At 31.2% G+C, this 13,213-nt stretch overlaps 1 protein-coding gene across 1 annotated transcript; it reads left to right on the forward strand.

Annotated features, from left to right (window-relative positions):
- Nucleotides 1-7,648: 7,648 nt before the first annotated feature.
- LOC131046305 (transcription factor MYB13-like) lies at nucleotides 7,649-8,738 on the forward strand. Its single transcript, XM_057980012.2, has 3 exons — nucleotides 7,649-7,781; nucleotides 7,878-8,007; nucleotides 8,102-8,738. Exons 1-3 carry the CDS (start codon nucleotides 7,649-7,651, stop codon nucleotides 8,736-8,738), a joined length of 900 nt encoding a protein of 299 aa, XP_057835995.2.
- The last annotated feature ends 4,475 nt before the right edge of the window (nucleotides 8,739-13,213 follow it).

Here is a 13,213-nt window from a genome sequence, read left to right on the forward strand (position 1 = left end):
ATTGCAAAGAGTGGATTTACACATGTGATAAGACTGCATCATTAATAAATGTCTATTAAGAATACACCAGATCATCAACATCCTTTCATGCTAGTTCACACAATTGCATTGAGAAATTTTTCCTTCCCTCCACCATTTGATTTTCTCATAAGCCACACCCAAATTTACCATGCAGTCCGCAAGTTGATTACCTTCTCGAAAAACATGCATTATTTGAACTTCATCCAGCTTGGTAATCATATCAAGGTAGTCCTGAATTAAGTGTTTAATTACCTAGCTTATATTTGTATGTTTAATTTGAGAATTAATAATATTCAGGGAGTCACTTTCAATCCATACCTTTTTATGACCTCCTTGGAAAGAAATTTGAAGCCCAAGGTAAGCTGCATTTTCTCTATTTTCTTCATGTTACATCAATTAAGATGTATAAATTCATCAAAATATGAAGGTGGATTTCTATTAAGATATATCATGTTGTGGTCTATTCAAGTTGATTACCTAAATATCTTAATAGGTTTTGGTTGAGGTTGTACAACCCAAAAATAAAAGTGGAGGTCATTATAGAAAAACAAGGAGGTAGTCAAGTTAATATTGTAGCACAAAAGGATTAGGTCAACAAAAATAAATAAGATGCAATAGTTAGGGCTTCCTAAGACTAGGTTGAGGGAAAATATCAAAAGAAATAGGTTTGCATCATGTTTCAACCCCCCCATCTCTCTATCTCCCTTCCTCCCTCCCTCTCTCTCCTTCCCTCCCTCCCTCCCTCCTTCTCTCTCTCTCTCTCTCTCTCTCTCTCTCTCTCTCTCTCTCTCTCTCTCTCTCTCTCTCTCTCTCTCTCTCTCTCTCTCTCTCTCTCTAGATAACTCTCCCTCTGTCACTTTCATTTTTTTACCTAACACCAACTTTATATTCTATTTTGTAAAATTTGATTACTTTCATCTAATGTTTTATATTCAAATTTTAAACTTCTTATCATTACTAAAAAAAAATCATTAAAAATAAAATTTATAAAATATATTTTTAACTAAATTAATTATTCTCTACTATTAATTTAAAAATTTTCTATATGTTATTATTATGAGGTATATTAGTTTTTAAAAATATTTCTATTTTTATTTAATATTTATGTTGATATGCATATTACAATGGAAGCATGAAGGATTGAAAGTGTCTATAAATAAAATGTATTTTTTTTCAAGGATAAGGATAAGAACACATGAAATAAAAATATTTGATATGACAATATTATTATAATAATAATAATTTAGTCTTAAGAGTTTTCTTTCTTTTGTAAAATGTTTAATAAAAATATAATAATAATAATTTAGTATTAATTGCAATATCTTAATATAATAATGGTTTAATATTAATTACAATATGATAATATAATATTTTTAAGTGGAATAATGAATAAATATGACATATTTTAGTGTCTTTTACATAAATTTTTCAAAATATAGGCATGGTAGTTATATATCTAGATCTAAAACTAATCATTTTGATGAAGTTATATCTTTTTTTTTATGTGGTGTTTATTTTAAAAATATTATTTTTATAATCAATATTAATATTTCAACATATAAGTGGTTCTGCAATTTAAGCTAAAAGGTAGCAATTTTTGTTAACATTAACACACTCACCATTACACTCCACACTTTGTTGCCATTGTAGAATTCCTCTTAGCATTAATTCAAATTTATTTTGTGTTATTAGTACTTGCCATAGGCAATACTATTGCGTTCACTAAAGCCCAATCAATCAATTAGTTTGCACCAATCAAAAGTGATTAATATTTTTGATTTGAAAATAAACTTAGCTTTTGTAAAGTTGAGATTTATATCTTTTAATTTAAGATATTGTAGAAATTATTTATCTACACTATGTTTCATTTATAAAATTTGATGTTATAGAAGCAAATTTTTAGGAACGATAGATATAAAAAAGCTTATGCTTAAACCATTGTCCTTGTGGATGAAATTACCCCAACCCCCCAAAACACGAATCTTGCTACATATCAATGACACCATAAATAGCTATTACAGAGGCAACAAAAACAACTACAAGACTAAAACTATATTATATCCAGAAAAAATAAACATCATCTGCAACCAAAACTTGCATTATTCAACCTAATCATGACTTTAGACCCTTCTCCTCCGACTTCTCACTGTTGATCCAATAGTATTCCTTATGGAAGTCATGCTTTTGTTTCCCTTCTTTGGCTTCTCTCCACCTGTTACCTCATCCACTTGACCACGATTGTACATATACTCTTTAATGAGCATCTAGCCACCTTGACCTTCCATCCTTCTCTACTCCCAAATGATGAATGGCCTCAAAGGAGGGATAAATTCAACATCCCAAATCCACTGTTCACTCTTGGTGACAAATTCTTCACCTAGCTGCAACACGGGCATCAGGGTTTCCATACCAAATTATTACTCTTCCCTTATGCATTCCATTATTACCCATTCAATATCCTCTTTGGTGCCTAGTTCCAAGCACCAAGAAAAGAAAACAAAGGCCACATCCAGATTTGATTGGTATCTAAACTCAAAATTCATATACTCCTCCCCTAGAAACTTGTCAACTATCCTCAAGAAACAAGAATCCTCAATTTTAAAAATATTCGTCATCCTTTGCTCTTAAATTTTCCCCATGAAGGTGAGTTGCTACTTTTTTATCAAAACAAAAAAAATGGCCTCCATATTGACACGCAAAATCCTAACAAACCCCCACTCTCCCTACAAGTCATCAGTCTAGCTTCCTTCACTACCCTCAAGAAAACCTCATGTTGATATGATCACAGTTGAATGTGTTTAAATCTATGTCATGATAACTTGTTCGACATCTTTGCAACTCACCATCCAAGTTTCTCTCATTACCTTCAAGAAGCACTGCAATGAAATGATCAATGTCTAACACATTTAAAGTGATGACATAATTTTTTGATCGTATTACTTGCCTTGCATAAGTTAACACTTCATTTCGAAAAGACTTGCAACCTGCATAGATTTCCAATGGTCGCGGACTGCTAACTGCATTCACCTCCACGCTACCTCCTATGCTCAAATCCTTCGTACACTTGAAGGACTCTCGCATCGTCCATCACATTAACACTCACCTCACCTTCATCAACTAAATTTAGCTCTCTGAAATTTTCCCACCATTTCATCGTGTTGTTGCCACTAGCCCAAAAACCCAGTTTGAGAGAAGATCGACCTCCTTATTACCTTCATGTTTTATATAGGAAACTTTGAAATATTGGAGCTCATTTAATTTTGTCTTAATAATACTAATGAATTTATTTAGCATTAAGTGCCAAGATTATTTCTTAAGCTTCCACCTCATTGTTAGTGCTTTCTTCTAACTTTTGACAATTGATTTCAAAGAAGTTTCCAAATTCATCCCTAGCAACACATCCTACACTTGATGGGCTAAGATTTCCCTTTGATGCCTCGTCAAAATTGATCTTGATCCATCCGTTCTGCCTTTGCCAAATAACTTGTTTAATGAAATCTTATTATTATAATTATAATTTTATAAATTTAATAATTAAATTAGGATTGTATTCTTAAGAAAATTGTATATTTTAATTATAATGTTTATATTATATTATATTATAATTATTAATATTATTTTACTGAAGTGAAAGTTATAGCTAATATTACAAAAATATAATTTTTAAATAACAATAATTCAAAATTATAATAGTTAAGAATTACAATAAATATTTTTCTTATAATACTATAAGGGCAAGTACTCATCACTATGTGGAGCTTGTTTTATCTTAAGACACGTAAATGCCAATTGTCTATGCAACACACAAAATGCACAATTGATTGCATTTACTATTTAATTGAAAATTAAAAGATTTGTTTTTTAATTATTATACTTTACTTCTAATTTTTAGTTAGTTAATAAATATGATGAATACTTCTTTGTATAGGCTTACAAAATGTACCATTTGGGGACTCCTTGCTTACATGACATGTTCTCTTTTAGGGTAGGGAGGATCTGATGTGGTTACAATTAACTTTTCAATAACTCGTACTATTCTTGTTTAAATGAATGTATCTAACATATCTATATAATTAATTATTAAAATATACTAATAAAAATAATATCAATATGATTATTTTATATTTATAGAATAATTTATTCATATGGATCTAATTTATAAAGTTTTGTTTACCATTTCTTTTGTTGTAGATGGATTTAGTCTTTGAAATATTATAATAATAGAATTTGTTTTATAATAGAATTTATTTTACATTGTAAGAATATAAATTGGTACAATATATTCAGTCAATTAATATACTAACATATATTTTTTTTGAAAAACATATGTGAATGATACCAAAATCTATCATATTTGTTCCTCATTCCACTTAAAAAATTATTATATTATTATATTGTAATTAATGTTAAATCATAATTATATTGTGATATTGTAATTAATACTAAATTATTATTATATATGATTATGTTATTGTATTTTAATATATTCTTATTCTTAATTCTTTTATATTTCTATTAAACTCTTTACAAAAACAAAAAGCTTTCAAGAATAAATTATAATTATTATATTACTATATTTTTATTAAACTCTTTACAAAAGAAAAACAAATATAAAAAATTAAATTATTATTATTTTATCATATCATTATATTTTTATTTTATATTTATTCTTATTCTTATGAGAAAAATTTGGATTTTATGTACACACTTTCAATCCCTCATACTTTCTATGACATAATTATAAACATAATTGATAAATCAGATTTTTAGTATTATAATTATGATACAACATAAATACAATATAAAGAATAAGAGAGCAACAAAATTAAACCTATACTACAAATAAATTAATAATTAATAAAGACAGGTTTTACCTAGCATGTGCACTTTTCTGTGGAACAGTCAACAATAGAACTGTGAATTAGTCCACATTATCCAGTCAAATTAAAAAAAGGTGGACTCATTCCTTTCAAAATGACAATATGATTTTTTTATTCATTGTGTTCCCCGTAAATTTCCAACAACTTCGACTGTGTGACTGGGTTTTAAACAGTTGCATGCGAATTTAGATAAGGCTAAGAAATATCAAATAGATTTGCTTGTTGACACCAACAAACAAACAAAAAAAAAGACTTTTTTCTCTTATCAATTTTCTAATGATTGTTTTTTCCATTCGATAGTATTCTTCATTTCAACTTCCATTATTTTAAATTTAGAAATTATATTAGAACTCCCATCAAGAAGAAATATATTATCATTGTGGATAAAATTTAAAAGTTTGAATATATTTTTCTTTCTCGTGTTCATATAGTGTGTAATTACATGAATTGTAGATATGTGTATTTATGTAAATGTTAATTAAGGAAAAATGGAGGTAAAATTTGAATGAAAATGTAAAAATAAGGAAATGAATTGTATTCAACCATGTGGCATATTTTTTTAAATGTACTAGCTACATAATTTTAGCGCCCTTGATTTCATAACCTCTCTTTGATCTTCAAATTGTAGTAGCTCCAACATTATAGATTCAACATTTACATGGGATAACTTGTGTAGCTAAGGCTTAAGAAACAAACTTAGATAAGTAGGTACATGAGACCACCATATAAGAATGTAACCAAATTCAATGAAAGAAAAATAATAATTTTCCCCTACTCTAAATTTATGAGGATAAGTTCCCCTTCCATAAGATTGTTACAACAATGTTCAATAAAAGAAGTAAAACAATTCTCCCCTATTAGTCAATGATGAGAATAAGTGCCCCTTCAAAAGTGTGTTGCACTTTCTCTTGATTTTTTTTATAAAGAATAAAATTGTATAATTTACAATTTTCCTTCTAATTTATCTTATTTTATGTGGATATTATTGATGCACAATGTGTCTATCTATCTTGGAATTTTTTATGCACTCATTGATATCAATATTGAATCTACCATTCATATATACTAGCTTCCCAATTTGGACCAACATTGACTCTACTATTAGTACATTTTCTATCATAGACTATATCACATCTATGGTCTTATCCCATAGAGTAGAACTTATGCACAATCCAATATCTAGTTTTAAAATTTAAAATTCTACCTTAAATAGAAATAATAACTCTAAAATATGACCATTACTATTTGCATGCATGCCGAATATTTCAACTTATTGTTATGTAGTTAAGGACAAAATAATAGGAAACTATCATTATTGTTTTTTAGGATATCATATTTATAGATATTATCACACACATCACATTAAAAATGTACCATTCTTGATTTCTGTATTTTGATCATGTTACATCAACTTAGATGTACAAATTCATCAAAATATGAAGGTGGATTTTGATTAAGATAGATCAAGTTGTGATGTATTCAAATTGATTACCTAAATATATTAATAGGTTTTGGTTGAGGGTTGCATAGCCAAAGGCAAAGTGGAGGTCATTCTAGACTAAATATGAGAATAAGTCAAGTCACTATTGTAGTATCAAAGGATGAGGTCAGCAAAGATAAATAAGATGCAATAGTTAGGGCTTCCTAAGTCTTGGTTGAGGGGGAGTTATGAAAAGAAAACAAATTATTTACATCTTTAGGAAACAAACTATGTATGGAGTTTTGTAGTTAATTCATCTAGCATTTGTTTCATGGTTCATAAATTAGAAAGATAATCATATGGTGTTGCAAGGTACAATTGGGCAAGAGTAAGAGGTGGAGTTAAAGAGTATAAAAAATTAAGTGAATTTTATTGTAGGTAATTCATCCAAGAACCCTACACATTGTTTCTCATCCTAGAAGCACATGACAATAGAATCTCTCTCTCTCTCTCTCTCTCTCTCTCTCTAACTCACTTTCTGAGTCCCTCCCTCCCTCTATGCCTCCCACCTTATCTATGTGTGTGTACATTCTAAAATATTTATAAGGTTACATCAACATATTGTTTTATTTTAAAAAAATGATACTAATGTATATCTGTTTTGTCTTCCCATGTGCAAACAAAAGAAAATAAAGTTTTATACATTTTTGTTTAACATTTCTTTGATTGTAGATGGATTTTCTCTTTGAAATGTTCTAATAACAAATTTGTTTTGTAATATAATTTCTTTTACATTATAAAAATAAGAATTATAATAATTTTAACTTTTCATTAATACAATATAGTAAGTCAATTAATATATCAATAAATTATATTTATAATATTATTCTACTAATTATAATATAATTAGTAAATACAAGGTAAAAGCTACCACTAGAAATAAATTTATAAAGACAGGTCTTACCTAGCAGGTGCAGCTTGCTATGAAGCAGTCAACAGTAGCACTGCGAATCTGTCCAAGCCAATAATTTTATTCATCAATTATCCAGTCAAATTCAAAAAAGATGGACTCATTCCTTTCCACCGTCCCACACTGATTAATATTTTTTTATGTATTTGCACTTGCTGCTTTTAATCGTGACGCACAAAATTTGGACAATCCCATCACTTGGTCAAGCTCGGCTAATATTCAAAATGACAAATATGAAATTTTCTACATTGTGACTTGCCAGGAAATTTCGAGCACCTGCGACTCTGTATTTAACAGTTTTCTGTCCTCATCTAAATCCGAATCAAGCGTGTGAAGTGCAAAAAAAAAAAAAATACAATGGGCCGATCTCCCTGCTGTGATAAAATCGGAGTAAAGAAAGGTCCATGGTCTCCTCAAGAAGATCGAATACTCATTCATTTTATTCGCATGAATGGCCATGAGAATTGGCGTGCACTGCCTAAGCAAGCAGGTTTCAATTCTACACGCTAATTTAATTTTTACTCCATATCTTTCTTTTCCCTTTTGCAGTCTAAAACTGATAAGTAGTCTTCTCTGGTAATGACAGGACTGTTAAGATGCGTTAAAAGCTGTCGTCTAAGGTGGGTTAATTACCTCAGACCAGACATTAAACGTGGGAATTTCACTTCTGAAGAGGAGGAGACTATTATTAAGCTTCATCAACTTCTGGGCAACAGGTTTGATCATTGTTCTCATTATCTTTTATTATTGATTTGTTTGTTCTACGATATCCTTGGGTGATGGTATTGAATTGTGTTGTACATAATACAGGTGGTCGGCCATTGCTTCACGCCTTCCTGGAAGAACAGATAATGAGATTAAAAACTTGTGGAATATTCATTTAAAGAAGCGGGTGGGACTTGATCCGGTAACAAATCATTCAAAGTCGCACACTGAGAAAAGTTTATCAATGGAGAAGGGCAATTTAGGTCTAATTCAAGCAAAAGCTTTGGTTGATTCGCCCACCAGAATCTCTAATTCTTCCGACACATTGTATGATTCACACAATCTGTCAAGCGAAAACCTTTCATCTATAAATAGTATAGATAGTGAGCTTGTGAATGAGAATTCAAGTTCAACTTTAGATTGGCTTGAATCCAGTTCAATAAATTCCTTTGATGACCCATTTATTATTGAAAAGCAGGAGTATGCAACCGAAAGGAGGACATATGAGGCAGTGTGGGAGGATAGCTCAAATGGGGAAGCTCACTTTATCACGTCAGACTATCTAGAAGATGATTTCATGAGCTGCATGGATGGTGCCGATACAGATCCCCATTTGCTAAAAAATACAGATGGTGCAAACATAGATTCCCATTTGCTAAAAGACTTAGAGTTGCAGAGTAATACTGATGATTCAGATTGCTTTGGTTACTGGTTAAATGTTTTGAGGCAAGCCAGGGCATGACCCACGTTATTGTAGGCCTCTCTGCTTCATTTGGGGCCCTTGCAAATGGAGTGATTGAAACTTTCCAGCTGCTTGTTTTCCCATGGGGGGGAGGGGAAATTAGTACAAATTGAATCAACAATCAAAATTTATTTATTTTTGATTCTTCAATGAGTCTTATGACTCCCCATAAATGGGGAACTGTTCATTCTAGTTTTGTAAATGTGTGATTGAACAATTCAATCTAAAATCAAATCCAGCATAACTAAAAATTGTTCATTCTGGTTTTGGTAAATGTGTGATTGAACAAGTCAATCTACAACCCAATCCAGCATAACTTTTTTTTTTTTTTTTGGTTTAGTGGTCAGTACACAATCTTTCGTATTTTATTTTTTATTTTGTTTGGTTTGAAGTTAGTGCTTCTATGGTATAATTTTTTTGATAAGTTTATTATAAAAAAGTTTATAGAAAAAGATGCTTTACCAAAACTTCTCAATCAATAAGATAATTATAATTGAAATATATTTTTATTTGTCAAAGTTAGGTTCTGTTAAATATAGTAATAACATCATAAGAAAAACAATATTGGAAATATGACATTTAACTATTAAAATAAATTGTTTACAAAAGAATAAAATATTATTCAACAAACAGAAAATTATTGAATAGGTCAATCTAGATAAGGTTAAAAAGTATTGAAAAGACTTGTTCTATTGACAAAATGACAAGTTTTTTTTTTTCTATCTTGTAATGATTGTTGGTCCCATTTTGTAGTATGCTTCATTTCAACTTACATCCTTTTAACTTTAGAGATCATATTAAAACTCTTATCAAGAAGAAATATGCAGTCATTGTGGATAAAATTTAAATGTGAAACAAACAACTTTAATACAAAAGTACTCAATCAAAGAACTTTTAGTATATTAGTATTTTTTCAAAATTAAAAGAAATACATCCCCTTTCAAGAAACACTAATGGCAAGCTCCTAAAAATATTAGCACATCATAGCATACAAATCTAAATTTTTAATACAACACTAGATTACTCATTACTAAATTCGTAATAAAATAAATGTAAAAGTGACCAAAAAGGATAAAAATGAACACAATAAATTTCAAAGGTTCTACCCCCAAATTGTCCACACCATGTGATCTTTGTCTATGGTAGTGCAACTTTTCACTGTATATGAGAGCCCTTATGATGAGGTGGGTCGATTCTTTGAGCCCACTTGTCACATATATAAAATTGTAATCAAATATCATAGGATCATAACATGCCCTTTAACATCTCAAAATAACTTTGTTATTTGGAGTCCTCTAATCCCACATGTTCATATGTACATACAACTATGTCAATTCTCTAAAAATTTGAAGTATTTAACACTCATGGATCTATTTGGATTTTTTTGTTTTTGTGAACTATATACTAAAATTCTAAACCTTTTAGCCAAAAACAAATGTAGAACATTGATATTTTTGAGTAACAATTGTCTATGTCTACAATAGTTAAAATAAATATAAATCTTAGTTATCAAACTTATGGCACATAAATGGTTAGTAGGAACATATATTAAGTAGATATGTAGCTTAGGTTTTGTTTAATTAAAAGCAAGATAGGCTTGAACCTTTACACATCTACTAAATAGAAAAATCTAGGGTACATGAAGAATGCACACCTAGCCAAAGACAAAAAATACCAAAACTAGCAAGGGACCACTTAATAACCAAATAAAGACTAGAGACAAAACCCAAAAACCAATAAACAAAAACCAACAAGCCAATCACCAAGGCCACAAAGGGATGCTCTACTAGGCAGAGGCATTACCCTCTTGCAATATTTACATAGACCAATGACTTTATCAGAGAAAGAAATTTTCTTGTTAGAGTTCTTAACAGAAGTTAAAAAACCCAAACCCTTAGTAGCTTTAATCACAAAGGAAGGGGGCTCCATAGAAGCAGAGGGAGACATTGCATGTCTCTTATGTTTCTCTTTCTTGTGATTAATTTTCTCTTGAATATCATGTAAGGAAGCCAGATTCCTTAAGGCCATCTCCTGACTCAACTTAGAGATTTCCTCAACATTTCACCTTAGGACATCTTGGCTTTTCTTTAGGTCGATTACTTCCTTAAATTCCTTTCTCTGAAAGACATTTTCACTAAGGTCATTCATAATACCCTCGACCTTATCCTATTTCTCAATATTACCAACCATATTGCTAGCAGTCTTGCAGGTCCTCGTTTGTCCTTCTCCTCCATTACCCATTTATTACCCCTAATTCCTACCTCAGGCATTGGCTCAAGCATGTTAATATTTTTAATCTTCAAATAAAGCTATGAGAAGAGCCATTTAATAACCAATTCATGTTGCTCAAAGCTCTCTTCTAGCCTTGACACCTTAGCAACCAAAGTAGGGGGGTCAGGATTGGGGTTAGGAATATTATATTTAGGGGGAAAAGGGGCATCATCCTCCAAGGTCGTAAGAGACTAGTTAGACTCTCAAGCTAAGGACGACACAAAATACTTAGGCACTTCCTCCTCATTTTAATCTAGCAACTCCACATCATTTAAAGGTGGATTAGAGGAGATTTTCTATTTCATGCCTGTGATAGAGTTAAAGTGGGTAGGAAAAAACTTGGGTGTAGAAGAAGTAATAGCTTTAGGGTTAGGTTTAGCAATAGGGGCACTTGAGAACTCCACCACTAAATTTGGCTCTTGCAAGGGGCTAAGAGGATTGAAAAGGGGCCCACTGGATAGAGGTAAAGCCAGATGAAAATTATAGAGCCTAAGGATTAAACCTTCAAGAAGGAGAAGGGAATTTTCGGTCTTGGCTCTAGCAAGTAATTGAGTCAAAGAAGAACAAACCCAAAAGGAAAAAATCATTTTTATACCATACCATAGGTGGTTTAGCATAGGGAAAAGTTGGGTATGAAATCTCTTAAACCACCTATCCAAAGTGAAGTACTTCATAAGTAAAAGAGAAACATCCTTCCAAATATTAGGTAGTTCTTCTATGTTATACCCACTTTGTAACCTTGAAACCCTTTCACTGGTCTTGAAAAATCTCTTAAATTCCTCCTTATATGAACCTTTTGGCTTCTTATGAAAAGTAATTCCCTCCTATGGTAAACTTGTGATAGCAATGATCAAGTCTAGGGAGACTTTGAATGCAACTTCCTCAAAGTTCACCTCCCTCTTCTCCCAAGATCAATATTTTTGCAAATCTCAAGATCAAAACCCTACATGCCTTCAACATAACTGGTGAGGTTCTCCTTAAACACCTTCTACCACAGCTTAGAATTACTTTTGAACTCATCACTAGTATCAGGTTTAGTTTGAATAAAGTATGCCCCCATCCTTATCACAGAGAGTCTAGAGAAAAAAATTAGGTAGGGAGAACCAAAACCAACAATATGAGCATGACAACACTAATGAGGGAAGCGTAAAGTCACACTGCTATTTGAAAGAGACATCTACCACCTAAACCATAAAGGAGTGGTCAAAAGGGCCGTGATAATAATGAAAAAAGAAATCCTTTGATTATACTCCATCATGATCCTTTATGTCCTCAAAGATAGTGACACAAACCATATTTGTAATATCATAACTACCCATCCATATTTTCAAAATGATTGGAAAGTGGGCCTAATGAAGCCAGTCTGTCTACGACTTTATTTTCTTCCCTTCATGTGTGACAAAGGTGGACATTTCTTAGCCTAAAAATATGATCATGACACTTGGCAATGAGGTGATCATATTTCTAGTCAGGTCTGACTTCATTCGTGAGCAATAAGATAGTATTTTTTGAATCACCTTCTATGATGATTTGATTATACCTTCTTTCATTCACAATGACTAGGCCATAATAAATTGTTGTTGCTTCCACTATACTCAAAGTTTGAAAACCTAAATTAATCATGTAGGTAAGGATTAGATTGCCTCTATGATCACAAATGACCCCACTCATACTCGCCTGACCTCGATTTCCTTTAGAAGAGTTGTCAAAGTTCAATTTCAGCCAACCAGGATCAGGGTGAAGGGAATTTAATAAAATTATTGAATCCAATAGGTGGGGCTATGAATCTTACCTAAGAATTAGTTAAGAACCAATTTTTATCCACCAACCAATCTAGGGCCGAGGGTAGGCTAGAATGCTTACATCTTTAAAAACAACCCATATTTTCCTTGACATTAACCAAAATAGTAACAAACAGAGAATCCCAACTATTATTTTTATCGCTAAAGATTATATTATTCCTTTCTTTCTACAGACACCGGTCAATATGGGAAAAGGTCTACTACCAGTGTTCTCTGATAAAGGGGATGATTTGGAGTGGGAGACCATATTATCATGCAATCCTTTAAATCCCCATTCTAAACCCACTCAATGAGGAACACATGGGAAATTCTCTATCTAATATTCTAAGAATACTAACAATTAAACACAATGTGGTTGTTGATTTCTTCATCATTCTCACATAGAGCACATCTATTGAAAAA

This window comes from Cryptomeria japonica, chromosome 2 (assembly GCF_030272615.1).
Source record: "Cryptomeria japonica chromosome 2, Sugi_1.0, whole genome shotgun sequence".
NCBI lineage: Eukaryota > Viridiplantae > Streptophyta > Pinopsida > Cupressales > Cupressaceae > Cryptomeria > Cryptomeria japonica.

Coding starts and splice junctions, on each gene's coding strand:
- LOC131046305 (XM_057980012.2), top strand. CDS start 7,649: ATGGGCCGATCTCCCTGCTGTGATAAAATCGGAGTAAAGAAAGGTCCA. Junction 7,782..7,877: donor TGCACTGCCTAAGCAAGCAG/GTTTCAATTCTA, acceptor TGGTAATGACAG/GACTGTTAAGATGCGTTAAA. Junction 8,008..8,101: donor CATCAACTTCTGGGCAACAG/GTTTGATCATTG, acceptor TACATAATACAG/GTGGTCGGCCATTGCTTCAC.